This window comes from Heteronotia binoei, chromosome 2, assembly GCF_032191835.1.
Source record: "Heteronotia binoei isolate CCM8104 ecotype False Entrance Well chromosome 2, APGP_CSIRO_Hbin_v1, whole genome shotgun sequence".
In the NCBI taxonomy this organism is placed as follows: Eukaryota; Metazoa; Chordata; class Lepidosauria; order Squamata; family Gekkonidae; genus Heteronotia; species Heteronotia binoei.
In genome coordinates this window covers 123,804,374-123,826,118 of record NC_083224.1, presented here as the reverse complement: position 1 = coordinate 123,826,118, position 21,745 = coordinate 123,804,374, and the positions used below count along the sequence as shown (strand labels likewise).

The window sequence follows — 21,745 nt, the reverse complement described above, 5'->3', positions numbered from 1 at the left end:
GCAGAAACACATCACTTCTCTATAACCTCTTGGTACAAATTATGGCTCTCTTCCCAGGAACACAAGTGACTATCCACTGCTCTGGTGAGCTTCAAAACATCTCTAAATCATGACAGGAGCCAGTTTGGAAAAGGTCCAGGCTCTGGTTGATGTCAGATGGGCCACTCTTAGTGAGGAAACAGCCAGTAGGTGGCAGCTTGAAGACCATCATTGGTGCACAGGAGATGATCCTTGAGATACATAGACCCCAGGTCATGATGGGCTTTATAATCAAGACATTGAAACAAATTATCTGCTATTGTAGCTGTTTCAAGACAACATATGTTTCCATCAGCTAGCTTCTGATAATAGTAGGGGTGCCACATTCTACTATCATTCTACAGTTTCCAGGTTGTCTTCGAGGACAGACCAATGTAGAGCATGTTATAGTAGGCCATCCACAAGGTTACAGAAGCATAGATCAGTGTGGCCAGATCAGCTGAATCTAAGAAGAATGTTGCAAACCAGATGCAGCTGATAGACACTGTTGACCACTGCGCCAGCTTCCTGGGTCCATGAGCACTCCAAACTCCTAACTTGCTCTGGAAAAGCCAGCTCTAGAACGTCATCCTTTCCAAACAGTATTACCTCTGTCTTGTCAGGACTGAGCTTGTTCTGCCTTAGCCACCAAACTGCAGCCTCAGAGCACTAGTTCAGAACATAGACAATCTGAAGGCTCAGATGATGAAATACAGAGCTGGGTGTCATCTGCATATTGATGGCACTGAACTCCAAAGCTCCGGACAATCTCATTTGGCAGCCATATAGATATTAAAGAGCATGGGTGAGAGAATAGAACCTTGTGGAATTTTCCAACACAAATCTTGTCCAGTTGATTCTGCACCTCTGGTAGCAACTCTTTGTGTCATATCAGACAGAAAAGATCAAAAACGCTAAAGTGCTACTCCAAAGGGTTGCAGATCTGGTAGCTCTGTAGTGGGCAAAGCTTGGCTCCTCTTTAGTTTAGTCATTTCCCTCAGTGATAAAATTGGATGTGATCTCTATCACTCTGCTAGTATCTTGTGCCTTTGTTGTGATAATAGGGCAGAAACCTTATCCTTAAACAGCTAAGAAATGGTTGGGGAGGGGAGAAAATTGAACCAACATTGTGGCTACCAGAGACAAGGAGATGTGGGATTTTGATGCAGAGCTGTACTTATGAAATTCCCTCCTTGCATCCTTTCCTCTAGTGCCTAATCTTAACTTTCAGACACTAGGTAAGGGCATTTTTTCCCAGGCTTTTGGTGAGGGATTTTTGCTATTTATAACATTCTTGTCTTCTTACTGCTTCTTTTTGGTATTGCTTGTTTTCATTTAATTATAGTGTTGTTTGCTTAAGTGTTACAATTGTAAACAGCTTTCAAGTTTTATTAGTGAGATATAAAACTTTAAAATAAATATGAGTATATTGCACCCTAAGCCTTCAGACATGCGTACTACTTGGCTGTTTTGTTGGTGCTGTATTTTTATCCCAAGATCTTTTTTTGGGAAGCTTTTCTGTTATCCCTGCTGGTAACTGAGGATATTGACAGAGACAATAAGTATATTTCTTCCATTTCTCCCCTTAGCTACAGACGGTATATTCCTGAAACTCTAAACAAGACCATTAGACAAAGGAACTTCTTAACCCGGATACGGATAAACAATGTTTTCAAAGATTTTGTAAAGGAATTTAACAACAAGACCATTTGTGACAGCAGTGTTTCACCACATGATCTGAAAGTGAAATACTTGTCAACAATGGAAACGTTAACAAAACGTTATGGAGCAGAAGTATTTGAGACCACCTCATTGCTGATTTCATCTGAGAATGAGAAAAGCTTTAACTTGAGTGACTCTGATACCCTTCCGCAGTATGAAGTTATGGTAACAGGCAATCATGGAATCCAGTGGAGGCTCAAACCACAAGTAAGTTTATATAAGTATACCCGCACACACACACACACACATATTTTGCAGTTTATTTAAGTTTCAACTTTGGTGTATGACAGACCCCTTGCTTGTTCAGTTCTGTGAGGCCATTTTTTCCCCTGCCAGAATGGTTGTTCCTCACTCTGACTAAGCAGCCTCTTGTAGCATGTGTTAATACACACATTATAATTTTTTATGTGTCCCACCTTGTGATAGTGGTATTAACTGGCTTCTGCCCAGGCCAGAGTTTTACTGTAGAAAAGCAGGAGTTCCCTTGATATTCCCTTTGTAAATGTCCTAGGGAACCTGTTTTACATGCAGTCTGCCACAAAGTGTTAAAGGAATGCTAAGGAAGATGTGATTGTACAAAACCCGCAGTTCTTTAAAAAAATCATAACAAGTTATGGTTTAGAAGTTTCAATTTTCAATTGTAATTTTGTTATTAGTCTTTGCAGAGGGAGGAAAGGTTCCTGCTGGAGAAAAATGAGAGTAAATTCTTAAAACCTTATTAAAAGCATCTGTTGGTATAAAAAATTCTTTGGTAAGAAAATGGTACTGAAGGTTACACCCTGCAATGATCAACAGATGTATTTAGTACCTTTCTTCCAGACACTGTTGCTTCACTGATACCATCACATTGCTCCATAGTTTTGTCAACTACTTTAAAGTGTCAAATTAATTTTTTTGCAGTTTATATTAGTAAATCTAGCAATATACATTTATTCAGAGTGTCCGAAATTTGTGCTTAACAAGTTTGAATTCTTTTTCCAACCTAATAAAAGGTTCTTTAGATTATGTGGCTTTTCCTCTTCTACTTAAGTCAAAGGAAAATTTCAGACACTGATGCTACTAATTTCAGGAATATTACTGACCAACATTGACACCTAGGATCTAGATTATAAAAGCTGTTGCTAATCATTGGGCTGGACCATCTTGCACTTCTAAGAGCCTTGTATTGAGGAAGTTGGCTTCATAGCAGAGAGTCAACTAATTCACCAATATAATTAAAGTACTAACTCTTTGAAGTGTCCATGTGTCACAAGTGCTATTGCTGCATTTTAATTTAAATCAGTGTTAAATTAAAGTGTTTTATTTTATACACACACACCTTTCCCCCAGAACCATTAGCATGGGGTTTTCTTCTTCTCCATCCCCAACTTTAATCTGCCTGATTTATTTCAACCAGGTTACACATAATGAGAAAGAAAAACACAAAATAAAGAGAAAAAGGTCAGACAGCAAAGTCAAGAAAAATGAAGAAAAAATTAAGAAAGAGGAATGGAACAGTTTTTCTTACTTTCTTGAAATTACTCACATTGTGATCAAGGACCACACAGTCTGTACTTACAGGCAAGACAACAACAGGATGGTAAGTGCTCTGAGTCCTTAGCTATGCCAGATGAAATCCTTGTATTCTGTTAATGAGTTCAGTTATACTCCCCTCCTCTAGCTCCATGCCTTCAGTCACTAACCTATGTTGGAATCTTTCACCCCAGCTATGCACATGAAGAGGACCTAAGTCCACTCTTCTCTCATCTGACATGTGACATGTTAAAATTACCATGTACCTACTTTTGTCTCGAGGTAACTTCATTCTTCACTTTCTACTGTGTGCACACTGCAGAAAGATGTCTTGGAACCATAACTGGTTTCTGCTGTTCCCCCACTCATGCTTCCATGACATAAATAATATGTGCCTTTGCATGTTACATGACCTACAACATAGTCAGCATGTGCTATAATGTGTGAAAAGCCTGATATCCACTGCATCTATTTTTAGCAGCTGGCTCTTCTGGAAAGTCTGCTCTACAAATTGAACCTATTGAAGCAGCTGAATTAATAGCTGTGGAATGTACCTGAAGTTCATGTAGTCAGATATATTTTGTTAACTACCACAATCTTCATGCAGTTGAAGATTGTGCATGAACCAGTTTGGTGTAGTGGTAAAGTGTGCAGAGACTAATCTGGGAGAACTACGTTTGTTCCCCCACTTCTCCACATGCAGCTGCTGGTGTGACTTAGAGTCAGCTACAAGTTCCCCGTAGAGCTGTTCTCTCAAGAACAGTTCTCTCAGAGCTCTCTCAGCCCCACCTACCTCACAGGGTGTCTGTTGTGGGGAGAGGAAGGAAGGAGATTGTAAGCCTCTCTGGGACTCTGAGTGAAGGGCGGGGTATAAATTCAGTCTCCTCCTCCTGCTGCTGCTGCTGCTGAATACACATATATGATTCGTTTTAGTGCCTCCAGGAATACCTGTCACTACTGTACCAGTGTTGTAGCCAGTAGATTTGACTGCACAAATTACAGAAACTATATTGGCAGGAAAAGGTGAATTTACATTGGCTTCTGTTATGTTCTTGGAGCAGATTGTCATAGTGCTCCTGGTTTCAGCTTTATTTCTTGAGAAATACAGTAGCTCTGACCAGGAAAGGACTGACTACCTTGAAAGTCATATCTAGCGTAATTAGATGTGACAGGTCTTCTCAATGTAGTAGGGAGACAAAACATAGGTCACTAATTGCAGAGAAACTATCATTTAACATCTGAGCCTCAGCCTATCTCATTCAAGATACTTGTTTTGACCTTTAAAGCCTTCACAACCTGTGACAGCATATCTGTAACATTAGTCCTTGATAAGAACTGTGGAGAAAGTCCTGCTTAAAATCCCTTCACTTAAAAGAGGTCAGCTATGGGATGGGTTTGGGGCCTTTATCATCCAGAATGAATTCCCTGCATATAGAGACAGCTCTCTTTTTAGAAATGTTGTGCAGTTTGCTTGTGTTGTCATGATGCTGGTAACTTGCTTCATTGTTCACCCCTCTCCCCCTGCACATGCATTTTACCTGCAGGTTTAAGTCTATTTTGCTTGCTTACTTGATTTTAACATCATAATTTTTGTCAAGGGCTGTGGTTCAGGCAGGGTACAGATTTATAAATACTAAAATGTGATCCTGCAGAGTTGTTCATATGTTCTTATAAAAGGGGATTAGACAGATTTATGTAGGATAAAGCTATCTGCAGCTATTAGCCATGGTGACTAAAGGGAACTCCACATTCAGAGGCAGTATGACTACCAGCACCAGGAGGCAACATCAGGGGAAGGCCTCAGCCTCTATGCCCTGTTGTTGGACCTCCAAAGGAACAGGCTGGCCACAGTTTGAGACAGAACTAGATGGACCACTGATCTGATCCAGTATATTCGTATCCAAGGTATCTTCTTACGTGAACACAAATGGATTTCTAATTTATTTCTTCTGTCAACTCCTTTAACTTTTTGACAGACAAATCTTCCTGTTGCATTTTCAGTTTCAGTTCAGTTTTATTGCATAGGGCCAATAACATTTTATCTACACCAGAATAACTCTTTATAAAATTATTCTGTTTTAGGAATTTGTACTCTCTTCTCATGAAGAAGCTCTGTCGTTTGCTGCTTTGGTAGATGGATACTTCAGACTTACTGCAGATGCCCATCACTATCTCTGCACAGATGTTGCTCCACCTCTAATAAAACACAACATTAAAAATGGATGTCATGGTCCCATTTGGTTAGTTTTTTGTCCTCCAAACAATTCATATTTCTGAACAGTAATCCTTATTTTAAAAGATCGCATGATTTCTCCTGAAAATGTTACTTTTGATTACTAGTACTATTAAAAGCTGCACTTCTTTATTAAAACAAGCCACTGTATTCATTTTTATCCTACATATAACCTATTTAAAATATTTAAAACCAGCTCAGTGTGCAATAACTAGTTTGGTCTCATTGATCAGTTCAAAGGCCTTTCAGGACAGGAACGTTTTTAGTATGCTCTGGAACAGGTGTGGCCAAACTGTGGCTCGGAAGTGACACGTGGCTCTTTCACACATATTGTGTGGCTCTCAAGACCCCTCCTGGTCAGTCAGCTTGGAGAAGGCATTTATCTTTAAATCAGTTCTCCAAACCAAGCCAACTGGAGCCTTGGAGAATGTATTTTAAGTTGCTTTCTTTCCCTCCCTCCCTCCCTCTCTCCCCCCCTCCCTTCCTTCTCTCAAACATCTGACATTTATTCTGTGTGGCTCTAACGTTAAGCGAGTTCGGCCACCCCTGCTCTGGAAGGTCTGTAGAGAAGATACCGATACCAACTCCTGGGGGAGAATGTTGTGCAGTTTGAAAGAAGCAATGGAAAAGTACCTTCTGTGAGTCCCATCCATTTCCCCTTCAGATAAAATGGCTTCTCATAGGGAAGCCTCACCAGGATCTGTATTTGAAAGGGGGACTTAGCGTAAAGTTTCAACAGGGGAAAGCCGAAAGCCTAAGTAATAACCATCAACAAAACTTAATATCTTTAAACTTGCTATATTGCAGTATTAAAATAGTCAATTAAGGTAAACAACCCAAAGGCAATGATAGCAGTAATAGGAAATGTGTATTCACAGACACCAAAATTTCAACAATTGCGATTACAAAAAAACTTCACATTAGTACTAACAGAAATACACTGTATCTCAATCAATTACAATGTTAAAAAGTCTGATGATCTCTAAATATTGCAATTTAGCTAATCTAAATATGTTAAGTTTTGTTGATGGTTATTAATGTGCTTTCGGCTTTCACCTGTTGTATCTTAAGAATCTGGCAGGTTGATATGGTAGAAGGCATTCCTTCAGATACATGTGGATAAGCGGAGTCTTAAACTTCAATGTTGAGGGAAACTGTACAAAATGGGGCTGTCTGTGAACATGTGGATTAGGTAAGCATTATGCTATCTTTTTTTTTTAAGTGACTTATATGCTGCATCAGAGACATGAGTTTCTACTCAACACTTTTTTTTTGCTCCAGCACAAACTATTTTTGAAATGCATGAATGGAAATGTATCATCTTGTCTTTAGCTCTTTGTTTCACATCTAGTAAAAATGTCCATATATCATGTTTTACAACAAATGACAACAGTTACTTAACTCACCCTTGAATATTACATCTCACGTCTATGAACTTTTAGCACGGAGTATGCTATCAACAAGCTGAAACAGGAAGGCAATGAGGAGGGGATGTATGTGCTGAGATGGAGCTGTACAGACTTCAACAATATTCTCTTAACTGTGACATGTATTGAATACTCACAGGTATGGTTGGCTGGGTTTTATCTCTTGAGCTCTGCAATTACCTTAATTTGGAATGTTTAGGTTGAGAAGAAACTGCTTGTGAAAGAAGGCCCATTTGTAGCCTTGTTGTTGATGACTGCAGACTTTGTGTCCTTGTGAATTCAGTACTGGTGTGGTGCTTGTTCATGAATCAAGAACGTGCATATTGGAAGTAGCCACAAAAGGCTGAAACAGAGTTAGCAAGTTTAAGCAGACTCTAGGCTCCGTCATTTGTTTTTACTTGGGGAAATGGAATGTATAGGGAATGATGGTGGTTGACAAATCATAGTTCAGTATGTTGGGTAATTTCTTCTTGTCTGAGGTATTTTTTCTTGTTCATTAGGAGGACATGTATGTGTAACTAAAACATTCAGTTGTGAACATTTCAAACATCTGAAATTTTCTGTGGAAGATTACAATCTGATACAGTGTGTCATAGAGAACAAGTATTGTTGCAAACCAATTAGTTTGTTAGTAGCCTTGGAACCTGCAAGGACTGAAAGATAGGTTTAATCTTAGCCATAAAATCCTCCTTGCCCCCATCCACATTGAGGGGGGGGGAGGCTCCAACTTTGCTTTCCACCCACATGGGGGGCCTTCAACTTTCAAAGGTGATGTTCTCTTTTGAGGGGAGGAGGACACTCTGATTAACTTGGGTTTCTCTTCCTAAAATCCCTGGAAGCAGGAAATTGATTGCACTTTCCATCTTTTGGGGGGGGGGGGCGGGGCGGAGGAGTCCACCTTCAGTCTTTTTCCTGACTCTGCCTGAGAGTGCAGTGGATTTAGAGATTTCCTGAGGTTTTCCTTTAAGGAGCTCTTTTGATTGCACTGTTTTTTCTCTTTCCACATGTGTGCCTTTCCTTTTGTTTCAAAAACAAACAAACTTTCTTTATTCTTCTGGCCTCATCTTCCCCAGGTTGTTTGCTCTCTGCTTCAGTCATGATGATGTCTGCTGCTGAGGTCAGGGCCAGTGCTAGGCTTTCTGGTGCCCTAGGCAAATCATCCACTAGCACCCCCCCCCCCAATTATTAAAAATATAGGGAAATTGAAGAGCACCAAACTTAAAACTTTTCACATTTTTAATTTACTGATTTTTAATTTTAATTTTTTCAAAAAAATGTGATGTTATATAAAAAAAGTGAGAATAAGTGCTTGTCAGCCATGTCAGGAAGGAGGGTGGCAGGATAGGATGAAGTGGGAGGCCAAGTCACACATCGGGGAAAGGGGGGTGGCTTGGCTTTGTTGAGGTGATGGGAGAGGACAAGATGACAGTGGCCAGGAGCCAGAGATGCATCAGGAAGGGGGCGCCCAGTGGTGCCCCCTAGGCCAGGTGGTGCCCTGGGCAACTGCCTACTTTGCCTACTCCCACGCACTGGCCCTGACTGCGGTCTCTGACCATGGGACCTCCTCTGAGGGAAAGTTGGGGGAAGTGATCCCCAGACAGCAGAGTTGGAAATCTCTGCAAACCCACTTGCCCACAGCTTAGATCAGACTCCAAATGGCAGTTGGGGACCAAATCCAAGCCTTAATTTCAGAGCCACAAGTCAATACTACAGTTCAGCCCAAGCACCAGTCTCCAGTAGAGGAGGAAAACAGTGGCAACAACAAAAGTGATGCCAGACTACCTCCAGTGTGGGGATGGCTTCAAAAATTCCATCAAGCCTAGAATTTATCAGCCACTGGCAAATGGGTAAAAGAAACCATTTCCCATGGCTATTCAATAGAATTTCTCACCCTACCTCATGACAATTTCCTGAACTCCCCAGTCCCTCACTGCCTCATTAAGAGATAGCACACACAGGAGATGCCATCAGACATCTGCTCATCATTGCCATCAAATATTTGCCATCATTGCAAAGGTTCTTCGTTATCCTGTTTTTTTCAAAGCCTGGTCAGACTAGGGTTGCCAAGTTCCCTGCATCCTCTGGTGGGGTATTTTTGCGCATGTGCACAACGCGATGACATCACCCACAAGTGATGTCATTGTGCCAGCGACATCACACGCAGCCACTCTAGGCATTTCTGGGAAAACTCCATGGTTTTCCAGGACGCTCTAGCAATTTGAGAGGGCAAAACTCTGTGGTACCTATTTTACCATAGAGCAGGGGTGGCCAATGGTAGCTCTCAAGATGTTTTTTGCCTACAACTTCCAGGAGCCCCAACCAGCATGGCCAATAGCTGGGACTGATGGGAGTTGTAGGCAAAAAACATCTTGAGAGCTACCATTGGCCACTCCTGCCATAGAGTTTTCCCTCCCATGTTGCTAAAGTGTCTGGAAAAACCATAGAATTTTCCCAGAAATGCCTAGAGTGGCTGCACACAACATCGCCAGCACAATGACATCATCACGCCAGCAATGTTGGGAGAGGTTCTTCCTGCCAGCCCAATGTGGGCCGGCGGGTTGGGAACCTCCAGGGGGGAGAACCCCCACCCAGCCCAGGGGCTTGGTAGCCCTAGGTCTGACAAAAAATGGTGTTGCCCTTTTCAATATTTCCATACTTTGAAGGTATTATTCATGGAGTACAGAGAATGTCCCTAATGGGAAATATGTCTATTAAAGCAAGATAGGGGAAGGCTTGAAGTGCTTTAGATATGCGCATGTGCCACTCGTGGGAAGGGCGGGATATAAATCTTAAATAAATAAATAAATAAATAAATAAATAAATAAATAAATAAATAAATAAATGCAGCTACAAGTTGTTTTTGTTTCTTAGCATGTGGTGTAATTCAGAAACACTTGTTAGTGCCCCATAATCTAGGATTATAATACTTCAGAAATATGTCTGTAATGATTACATTTACTGGTATCTCATCATCGTGGCGAGGTGTAGCTCTCATTTGTCATGGGGGGAGTCATTCACTTAGTGATTTCTGCTGCCTGTCTTTTCTCTTCTCCCCTACAGCAAATCTTAAATCCTCCCAAACAGTACAAAAACTTCCAGATTGAAATGAAGAAAGATGGATGTGTCTTGCATGGGTGTGATAAACTCTTTCCAACTCTGACAGAGCTAATGGATCACTTAAAAGGACAGATTCTTAGGACAGACAATATAGTCTTCACTCTCAAGAGATGCTGTCAGCCAAAGCCAAGAGGTACCTTTTTGGGTTTAAGTTAATATTCTATAAAAGGCCTGAGCCTTTTATAAATATCAGTTTCAATTGATTTTGTGCTCATAATTCTAAGATTGACATTCTTATACTATAGCATAATGGGTTGTATCTTGACAATATTCTGGTGATGGAAGATGGGGAGCAGGGATCTCTGCTCTTTTCCATCTTCACTACAGCCTCCCTGATCATTATGGCTTTTTATTTGTGACAGCCCCATAACCCCCAGCAACAGCTTCTCAGGGATTGCAAGGAGCTGCAATGGGAAGGTGGAACCACACTGAGGTGCACATGTTCTTAATGATGCCATCATAAGAGACTCTGATTTGCCATTCCTGAAGTATTAGGAATATATCAGTCATTTTAATGTAACCTGAGATCTTTTCAGTGTCTGAGTAGTGATTCATGTGTCCTCTTCTGTGTGTAAGAAATGTGTTTTCCTGACATTCTGGTAGTCTCAACCCCAGTTACATGTGTTCCTTCCTGCCACCATCTTCCTCCAGTCTCCTTGCAAGCAAAGAACCACCACTGCTGACGAATCTTTTAAATAATTACTTGTGTTTTGTGGCTGATCCTATTGGGCCATTTGGTTTCTCTTTTCTTTGTCTCTGCTGCTTTCCCCTGCAATTCAGGAACATCCAGTAACAATGAAAACATCTAAAGTCTTGTGGAAAATATTGCAGTCTATTTTTGTGAAAAAGAAACTTCAGGAATTCAATAGAAAAATGGAAAACTAAGATGGTAGTGGAGAAATCAGTAATGGTAGGATGTGAATGCACTCGCTTAAGAGGTGAAACTGTTTGAAGACAAGGTTTATTTCTCATTTCAGAAATCTCTAATTTGTTAGTTGCTACAAAGAAATCCCAAGAATGGCAGCCAGTATGTCCACTAGGTCAACTAAGTTTCCATCGCATCCTCAAAGAGGAAATAATCCAAGTAAGTAGTTGTGTAATTTGAACTGTTTCTTGCTACTTATGTTGCTATTTTGCCTTGTGGAAAATTCTGAACACTGATGCCTAAGATACAAAACCACAATATATTTTTTCATGTTTTTCAGCCACCCTGCTCCCACTTATACCATCTCTAGTTACATAACTAGTATTAAAATCTGTCGGTGTTTAAGGAGTGTTTACACACGCCTTTTCCGCCTTGACCAATTCTACAAGATTCTTTCTACTGTACTGTCAATCAGTCAATATATTCTATTTTTAGAAAAGAAGTTACAGGCCAGATTGATTTTTTGGGGAAGAATTGCTATTGAGGAAGAATCAGCTTGGATTCTGTAAGGGAAGATCTTGTCTCACTAACCTTTCAGCGTTCTTTGAGGGGGTAAACAAACATGTGCACAAGGAGGACCCCATAGATGTTTTTTACCTAGACTTCCAGAAAGTTCCTCATCAGACACTCCTAAATAAACTCAGTAGTCATGGGATAAGAGGACAAGTCCTCTTTGGATTAAAAACTGGCTAACAGTAAACAGAGAGTTGGTGTAAATGGGTAGTTTTCACAGTGGAGGAGGGTAAGCAGTAGGGTACCTCAGGGCTCCATACTGGGTCTGGTGCTTTAGCTTGTTCATTAATGATTTTGAGTTGGCATAAGCAGTGAAGTGGCTAAGTTTGTTGATGACACCAAGTTGTTCAGGGTGGTGAGAACCAGTGAAGATTGTGAGGCACTCCAGAGGGATTTGTCAAGGCTGGACGAGTGAATGTCAACATGGCAAATGAAGTTCTGTGTGGGCAAAGTAATGCACATTAGAACAAAAATACACAAAGTAATGCACATTAGAACAAAAATACACATTGATGGGGTCTGGTGGAGACTGAACAGGAGAGATTTTGGAGTTGTGGTAGTTAACTCACTGAAAATGTCGACCCTGTGTGGAACAGCAATAAAAAAAGACAAATGCTATGCTGGGGGTTATTAGAAAGGAAATTGAAAACAAATCAGCCAGTATCATAATGCCCGTAAAAATCAATGATGCGGCCTCATTTGGAATACTGTGTACAATTCTGGTCACCACACCTCAAAAAAGATGCCATAGCATTGGAAAAAGGGCAACTAAAATGATTAAGGGGATGGAACATTTTCCCTATGAAGAAAGGATACAGTGGTGAAGGCTCTTTAGCTTGGAGAAATGATGACTGAGGGGACATGGTGGAGATTAACAAAATTATGCATGAGGAAGAGAAGGTAGAGAAAGAAGTACTTTTCTACCTTTGTCACAATACAAGAACTTGTGGGTATTCAATGAAATTGGTGAGCAGTGGGTTTAGAACAGATAAAAGGAAGTACTTCCTAACCCAAAGAGTGATTAACACATGGAATTCACTGCCACAGGAGGTGGTGGCAGTTACGAGCGTAGATAGGTTCAAGAGGTTAGATAAACATATGGAGCAGAGGTCCATCAGTGGCTATTAGCCATGAGTTATAGATGGAACACTATGTCTGGGGCAGTGATGCTCATATTCTTGGTGCTCGGGAGGGCTTCTGGAGTCTGGCTCAGCTGGTGGTCCTCTTGATGGCATCTGGTTTTTAGCCACTGTGCGACATAGATTGTTGGAATGGATAGGCCATTGGCATGATCCAGCATGGCTTCTCTTATGTTCTAATGGTGAGAAATTACATTAATTTATTTTTTTAAAGCTGTGTTGTGATTTTAATTATTGCTTTAATACAGAGGTACATATTTCACACAGTATGGTTCTGATAAGCACATGTATAGCATGATTGTATTAAAGTTTGCAGAATATCCATCAATATAAATGTATGGCACAAAGGCTGTCTTGCACCATCTGACTTGCAGTCTAATCAACTGATTAATTTTTATAATTTGATATAAGCACATTGATATCTTTTTACTGTAAATAATTCTAATTCATTGAAATTTCAAGTTAAGCCCATGAATTCGGACTCAGTGCAGTTGCACTATCTCTAGCATGCTGTTAGTATCAAATATTAATACCTTTCATAATTGAAATTCAGATAGAAAAATGTATTTTCATGTCATCTATTTTCTGTAGTGACTCATCATGGTAGTTGCTGCTAAAACATACAAGTGGCAAAGTTTGCTATGGTCTGATTGCTGGATTAAATTGTGTTTTAGGGTGAACATCTTGGCAGAGGAACAAGGACACAGATCTATTCTGGCATTCTTAACTATAAGGATGATGAAAGTTACCAGGCTGAAAAGGAAATAAAAGTTCTTCTTAAAGTCTTGGACCCTAGTCACAGAGACATTTCTCTGGTAGGTTTTTCTTTTCTCCAGAGTTAAAATGGCAGATATATAAAACGGCTGCTAATGGGGGGGGGGGGGTGTTACAATCTGTAATGATGAAGTTTCATGTGAGACTTCAAATATAAACTCTCTAGATTTTTTGAAATTTATTATACATCAGGATGTTTTCTTGGAATTCCTTTTGTAAAATGGCCCCACTGCAGGCTAGAGACATCAGACTCACAATGAGTCTCCAGTGGACTCCTTTCCTGCCAAAGGGAGATCACCCCCCCCCCTTTCTTTAGTAGTCCTAGGGGTGGGACAGTCTTCACCTCTGGGATATAGCTCCTCCTCTGCAGGCAGGGTTAGGGTTTGCAATCCTGGAAGGGAGGGGCTTGTCCCAGAAGTTTCCATTTTTTTCAACTTTCCCTAGCAACAGGATGTCTCTTGCAGCGCTCTGCAGAGTGCCAGGATACTCATTCAATCCAGCGTACCTTCAAGCAAGTCTAGCAAGTCACTATGAGAAGGAGTCTCACACAGGAAGGGACTGGTTCACTCCCTCTCTCTTCTGAATCACCTAAGAAAGATATCAAGTGAGTGTTGGAGGCTGATGACACTAGGAGCTCCCTGGTATTCACGGCTGCACTACAGACTTCCACCAAGATCTCCAGCCTTTGGACTGGGAACACCCCCCTCCATGAGAAGGAGTCTCACACAGGAAGGGACTGGTTCACTCCCTCTCTCTTCTGAATCACCTAAGAAAGATAGCAAGTGAGTGTTGGAGGCTGATGACACTAGGAGCTCCCTGGTATTCACGGCTGCACTACAGACTTCCACCAAGATCTCCAGCCTTTGGACTGGGAACACCCCCCTCCAACAATCCCAGGGCACAGTAGAGGCTGTGGGAGCCTGTTGAAGGAGCACTGAGATTCCAGCAAGCTCGTACAGATCAGGAAGGTACCAGCTCCATCAGAGTGACAAAGGAGCAGCAAGAGCCCCAGTGACCTTGCCTGAACCATGGTAAGACAGCCTGGTAGAAGGAGGGTCTGGTGGAGAGACCACAATGGCTGCATCTACAGTAAGACCAGCTCTGTTAGAGCCAACATGTTTATCTTAAAGGCCTGGAAGTTTGTCTGAGAGCCCTCCCTATTGCTCTATTGAGGTGTGTAGTACCAGCTACAAATGTTCTGGAGTGCCCAAACCCTCCATGTGGTTCCTGAGATGTTGGTAAAGTGAGTAGAGTGTCTTCCCAGGACCCCATTTGCCACTGATCAAAACTGCTGAGTCCCAGAAGATTCATGACAAGAACAAGACCATCTCGACATCAGGATAGACGTCCCAAGTTGCAAATAGCCAACCAACTACTGTATGCCTTTCCTTCATTCCAGGTTTGTACCCTAGTCATCCAGTCAAAGGGGTGGAAACCCTCCAGGTGGCACCCTCCTTTTGCCTCAGAGGACATGGTTTCAAGACCTGAGGAGGTTTTCTTCTAAGAACCTTTGACGTCTTCTGCCAAGGGAGGTTGCTCCTCTGTAAGGATTGATGCAGCTTCCTTCCTTGAGTCTTCTGAGCCTAACAACCTGGGGGTCAAGTGCAGGTTAGAATTCAGAAAGTTCCACAAGGAGCCCACTGTTACTCCTGGCCAGTTCTTCAAATAATAGATCATTTCTCTGAATCAGTTAGGGAGGTCTTCTGTTTCATTCAGAGTGGTCAGACAAAGGGTTCAGTCACTTGTGCCCTCAAAGAAAGATTTTCTCTGCCTTTAGGGATATTAGGACAAGAAACAACCAGTCCCTACATCCTCACACTTGGAGATGTCTGAAGAGAGATGTCTTGGTAAATCTGTTTTAGGTTAGCCACTCCTAACCTGAAGCCTAAATGGAGTACTCAAAGCTGTGTCCAGGGTCCCCTGTGAGCCCATGGATTCATGTCCAGTGAAGGCACTAACCTAGGACCTCCTCTTCATGTAGGCATTCCTCATCTCATAGAGTGTCTGGGCTTTGGACTATTTTATGATAATAAAGAACCTTTAATGTTCTGCAATGATAGAGTTGCACTGAGGACTAAGTTTTCCTTGGAACTAAAAATATGCTTACCCCGAGTAGGGGGTTAGAGGATGCATCATCAGGACCTTAAAGGCTACAGGTTGGAGTTGTCACAAGGCATTTTGATCCATTACTTACGAGGGATGGCAGCTTCAGCAAACTGTAGGTCTTTTCCTTCTTCAGAGGTAGATGTAGGGCTGTTACCTGGAGGTCTGTGCAAGCGTTTTCTCCAGGTTCTGCAGAATAGCTTGGGTGGCCTCAGCTGTAGTGGTCTTCCACCCATCCAGCTTAGGAGCCACGTTTTCCCTGCACTGGGGCACACTGCTTTTGTATGTCCCAGAGAAGACTGTCTCACCCCTAAAACTACTGGAGAGCAGAATATTTGTTTCACTTACTGTGAATCTTCCTTGCTTGGTGGTCCAGGGGTGGGACAGTCTTACCCACCCAGTTTTTCTCTGGGATGGCTCCTAATGCTAAGGAAACATGCCCAGTCTTGTCTGATTTCAGAAGCTAGGCAGAATTGGGCCTGGTTAGTGCTTCAATGGGAAACTTCTTAGGGATACTGGGTGCTGGTCTGCCATTGGAATTGAGGTTCTTCTGGCCACTGTCATTTCCACAGGAGGAACCAAGGAGAACCCTGGTGGCATGTGTGAGGAAAACCAAGTGGTGTCAAGTTTCTTTTATGCCTAACTGGATGTGGTTTTGATCATAAGGCCTACCTGTTATCAGGGAACCATCCCTGCAACAAAGTCTGGTGGGGGGAAAACCAGTCAGTGGCCTGTCCATAGGGTCTTGATTTTGTGGTGAATCGGGAGTGGAGCGATCTGCACTTGGTACAGGCAGTCCTTCACTAGGGAGTGTTCATAGGCACCTCCCAGGATTGGGTCTGCCTGTCCTCAGAGAGACAGGAGATTGCTCCAGACTACAGTTCACAAGATCCTTCTGATGAGACTTCAGGGAATGAAGGTTCCTTGCCAGAATGTTCTTCAATGCTCTAGTTTCCACACCAGTCCACTTCAGGGCTTTCTACTGTCTTAGCAGGATGCAGTGGCCAACAGGAAGTTCAGGTTCTTCAGCTGCCTGCATCGCTAAACCTAGGACCTAGGTGGTGGTTGGTTTCCCCAACGTCCCAGGAGGGGATGCCATATGGGGACAAGAAGAGCCTTGGTGACAATGCATGCAAGTCTGTCCAGTTAGGATGAGAATGAGGCACCAGGGAGAATGGCATGGGGCTCCTGATCCACAGAGTTCCTTAAACGGCACCAACATTTTGAAACATAGAAAAGCAATGGAGCACTTTCCCCATGAGGAAGGACCGGACAGTTTGTATCCTTTTTCAGCTCAGTAGACTAGGGGGTGGCTGAGCCATTTCCATTAGCAATTTTTGTTCCTGTTCTGGAATTGGAGCAGTTCTGCCATTTTGTGATTGGTCTTAGTTGTTAATTAGGATGTTTTGCCTAATGAGGTTTTACGTTTTGGTGCTGATGGTTCAAAGAAGGAGAGTTATGGCTTGGAAATGGACTGGAAACTTCCAGGACAAACCCCTCCCCTCTGGGATCACAAAGTTTTGATTACCTTGCCTGTGGAGGAGGAGGAGCTGTATCCCAGAAGTGAAGACTGTCCCACCCCTGGACCGCCAAGGAAAAAAAAGATTCACAGTAAGTTAATCAAATCTGTTTCCTTCCGACCCTGTGACCTTCAGCTTCTGGACCTCCTAGGGTCCCAAAGTTCCTACCATTTTTGAGAAAAGATTGCCTTTCTCTTTCTCCCCTAAGCCTTGGATCTTTGCCTCCTGTCTCTCCTGTGCTGCAGCTGTGTACCCCTCCTCTGCCTCTCCCTCATCTCCTTCCACCCTTGATCTGGGCTCTTTGATGCTTTCCTCCATGCCCCCAGGTTCCACAAGGGCCATTTTTGTTTGGTGTGTGGAGGGCCATTATTGGTGTTTCCAGGACTGCAGAAGTACCAGTGTGTCTGCTGCACGCATCACCAACATGAACTGAACGAACCTCCATAAAAACCATTGAGTTTTGTGGGAGGTTCATTGCAGGTGCAACTGCATGATCCTCAGCTAACAAATCAAGAACTATGTTGTTTTAGCTTTGTGATGAGGTTTGTGTCCATTCCTACTTGGTGCTCTAGTTGTTATGATTGTATTTATTGTTAACATTATCATTGTTCTTTTGTTTTGTTGAACTGTTGATGTGCTTATATATTATGTATATTTCTGATGACCCGGAACTCTCCTTTCCATCAGAAGGAAGTCACCCATCTTTCATATTGGCACTTGGATATGGTGTTCCCTCAGTCTCTTCTGGTAGTCACTTTAAAGATAGGCCCAAGGGATCGTCTTGATTGCTGCAATCATGTAACCTTTCTCCTTTCCTAGAGAAGGAAAAGTGTTGCAGATTTGACTGTACCCATTTTCAGTGTGTTGTCACTGGGTAGAAAGACATTAATACATTTATTTTATTTCCTTCATAAAAATGCCATCCTTCGCAATTTTGTTTTATACACTGGGTATAATGACAGGAGTGTGGGTGCCTTCCTGGCCTTGTTGGGTGGGGCATTCCCACCAATGGGAGGCACAGCAGAGAATGTATAGGCAGCATTTGCAGGGTCGCAGCTTCAAAAGGCTTTGCTCAGGTGAATAAAGTTGTCACAGCAGAACATATTGGGAGAGATAGTCCTATAAATCTGTGGGTCCTAGGCCATGGTGGACTTTTCAGGTAGTAATCAGCACCTTGACTTGAACCTGGAAACTAATCAGTACCAAATGGAATGACTGCAGAATAGGTGTAATGTGCATATTCTTCCTAGCTCCAAATAATCCATGGTGTTCTGTACCAGATGAAGTCTCTGAGTTGTTTTCAAGGGCAGACCCATATAGAGTGCGTTACAGTAGTCCATGGTAGAGGCTACCGTGGCTCAGATCCACATGGCCTGATCAACCCAATTAAGTCAGGAGCTATCTTCTTCACCCAAAGGGTGATTAACATGTGGAATTCACTGCCACAGGAGGTGGTGGCGGCCACAAGCATAGGCCACCTTCAAGAGGGGTTTAGATAAAAATATGGAGCAGAGGTCCATCAGTGGCTATTAGCCACAGTGTGTGTGTGTGTGTGTGTGTGTGTGTGTGTGTGTGTGTATATATATATATATATATATATATATATATATATATATATATATATATATATATATATATATATAATATTTTTAGCCACTGTGTGACACAGAGTGTTGGACTGGATGGGCCATTGGCCTGATCTAACATGGCTTCTCTTATGTTCTTATCCTCTAGTCTAGAGGCTAAACAAGATGCAAGAAAGCATTTTTAAACAACTGAGTTAAATTTTCCAGAAATAATAATGCTGAGGCGAATATATCCCCTTGCCTAGAGTCTAGACTATGTATTTTTTAATCCTTAGTTTTAATTTGTGTTTTTTTGTTTTGCTTTTAGATTGCATGTTGGTGATAACTTATATGCTTGTCTTGATCATCATCTTGATGATTAACATATTTTGGGGTTATGCTTTTGTAACTCAAGTCCAAAGAGAAGGCAGGATATGAATGTTTTAGATAAATGAATATCTAAACAGAGTCAGTAAGAGTGCACTGAACTCAGTCAAATGTGGGAAGCACAATACCTACCTATCTGTACAATACCTTGTACAGATTCAGTTTCAACTACTTCAGTCTTAGCCATTTGACCACAGAAGCTGGGGGCGGGGAGGATATTGGATTATGTGTGCAGTTTAATTGGAGATAGTCATATGAGCTTCAAATGTTTATGTATTCAGGGTTGTTTGTGATCGCCTTTTATGAATGACTGTATAAAACGTGCTCGGGTGGGTATAGAGAGAGACAGAATCTTTTCTGTGCTGCATATTACATGAAACCAATTCTTAGTTAAATATGGGAAGCTGTAACTTGTAAGGAGAATTTTGCTCAGTGTGAACAGACTCAAATAGTAATGTAAATATACATGAGGGGTTTTTTTGTACATGACTGACATTGTCTATCCCTAGACTTTTAACTGACTTCATTTTTTCATAGTCTATAGATCTGAATTTTCTACTTTGTTACCAACTGAAGTTTGTGCTTTTTTTTTTTTAAACAGGCCTTTTTTGAAACAGCAAGCATGATGAGGCAAATTTCCCACAAACACATTGTCCTACTTCATGGAGTTTGTGTCCGTGATGTAGAAAGTAAGTAAGCTCTTTTGATATGGCTGTCTTTTGAACTAGAACTGAATGTGCACATGCAGTGGACCCTTTTGTGTGAAGCTAACAACTCTCATATATTTCTGCAAATTTGGGGTGATTCCCAGGTTTGCAGAAAAATATGAAATTTAAAAAAAAGGAGGGTAACCCCCATCCCAGCCCTACAGGTATTGTGGGGGAAAGCCTGCCAACATTGTGGTTTCCTAGCAATGCAAGGGTGATATGTAAAACTGTGTAAAAAGAACAGAAACACTGGAGATTGTCCAGGTGGTGGAAGCACAGGAAGGGGTGTGTGGGATAATAGGCATGGGGGACAGGGAAGGCCTTTGTGGTTGGGTGAGTTGAGCAAGTTGGGGCAGGGAGAGAAAAATCTGGGAGACTATATGTCTGATTCTACCTGGCGAATGGACCTGCATCAGAAGGGAATGGGATTTTCCTTTTCTATAAGTATTTTAGATGTGTAATATTAACAAATTAAGCTTTTCCCATTTAAAATATACAAAACATATTCTGATGCAAATGAATGCTTCCTGAAAGAACCTTGCCCAGTGACGAAAAGAAAAGAAAAATTATGACTGAGCTAGCTATGTTGTTTCCTGCATAAATTATTTTCTCCCCCTCACCCCCAATATTTGTAGACATTATGGTGGAAGAGTTTGTTGAATTTGGACCTCTGGATCTCTTTATGCATCGCAACAGTGACGTGCTGACAACACCTTGGAAATTCAAAGTAGCAAAACAATTGGCAAGCGCTTTAAGCTATCTGGTAAGGTCAGATGTTAGCTACTAACTGGCATTTCTTTCAGTCACTCTTCTGTCTCTCAACACCTGTGCAAGCTAGCTGCACAAACGGAGATTGTTCCTTGACCAGCAGCTGCCTGAGGAAGTGGCAGGCATGAGTTGTACCTGTGGCTTCCAGACCCTGCCTATTCCCTTTCTCTCCAGGTGGGTTTCAGAACCCCACAGTAGATTTTCTTTGAAGCCTATGGAGTGAGAAGAGGGAAAGCCCCCCACCCCCAGCTCATTTTGCTGCTACTTGGATGGCAAAATCTGTTGAGCTGGCTTTGAAAGCCAAACACTCTCACTATTTTATAATTTGTGTTTGGAATGCTTTTTTAAAAAGATGGATATGTGCAATACAGTCATGATCTTTTCCTCTGTTTCTAATATACTGTTGCTTAGTATGTCCTCAGTTTACTTGGGCATATGCAGGTCCTGTAATAAGGATAACACCTCCCCCCCCATTTTTACAAAATTGTTCAGGGAATACACGTGCTTTAGCGGTATCTCACAAAGGAAAGGTCAATGTTTTTGAACTGCTGCTCTTGGGTTTTATAAACTGTAATTTTAAAAGGGGGGTTAGGTTACTTAAATGTATTGTGCATTTGGTTATTGGATTGCACTAATTTATAATATTTTCTCACTAATACAGGAGGACAAAGATTTGGTACATGGAAATGTATGTACAAAAAATATATTGCTGGCAAGGGAGGGAACTGACAATGAATATGGACCCTTCATAAAATTGAGTGATCCAGGAATTCCGATTACGGTGCTGTCTAGACAAGGTATAATTTTTTTTTAATTATTAGAATATTAAATGAGGAAACCATCAGGGTTGTGAACCTGTTCTTATGTGTGCTACTAGTGCAGGGGTGGCCAAATTTGCTTAATGTAAGAGCCACATAGAATAAATTTCTGATGTTTGAGAGCCGGAAGATAGGGAAGGAGGGAGGGAGGGAGAGAGGAAGACAGACGAAGGGGAAGGAGGAGCAAGAGATAGAAAGCAAGCAACTTTAAATGTATTCTCCAAGCTGCTGGCTGGCTTAGTTTGGAGAAGTGATTTAAAAAGAAAAATGCCTTCTTCAAGCCGGCCAACAGGACAGCTGGGGCTTCAAGAGCCATGCAATATGTCTGAAAGAGCCACATGTGGCTCCTGAGCCACAGTTTGCCTACCCCTGTACTAGTGCTACACTTTATGTGCCTAGTTTTCCAGAGCTGCACTACAAAAACAGCAGGTGGTGTTATATCATGATGAGGCTCCACTTCTGATGCTTTTAAAGTTCTTCATGTCATTTAGTTGAGA

General features: G+C 41.8%; 1 protein-coding gene across 4 annotated transcripts in view; it reads left to right on the top strand.

Moving 5' to 3' along the window:
• JAK1 (Janus kinase 1) overlaps positions 1-21,745 on the top strand; it is a 142,826-nt gene that overhangs the window by 104,896 nt on the left and 16,185 nt on the right. For all 4 annotated transcript variants that reach the window (XM_060231953.1, XM_060231952.1, XM_060231954.1 and 1 more), the window contains 10 exons: positions 1,608-1,947; positions 3,137-3,319; positions 5,335-5,492; positions 6,928-7,051; positions 9,973-10,162; positions 11,007-11,113; positions 13,281-13,421; positions 19,557-19,644; positions 20,298-20,425; positions 21,092-21,227. In XM_060231953.1, the coding sequence (XP_060087936.1) occupies positions 1,608-1,947; positions 3,137-3,319; positions 5,335-5,492; positions 6,928-7,051; positions 9,973-10,162; positions 11,007-11,113; positions 13,281-13,421; positions 19,557-19,644; positions 20,298-20,425; positions 21,092-21,227 (1,595 nt within the window). The remainder of the gene's footprint in view (positions 1-1,607; positions 1,948-3,136; positions 3,320-5,334; positions 5,493-6,927; positions 7,052-9,972; positions 10,163-11,006; positions 11,114-13,280; positions 13,422-19,556; positions 19,645-20,297; positions 20,426-21,091; positions 21,228-21,745) is intronic.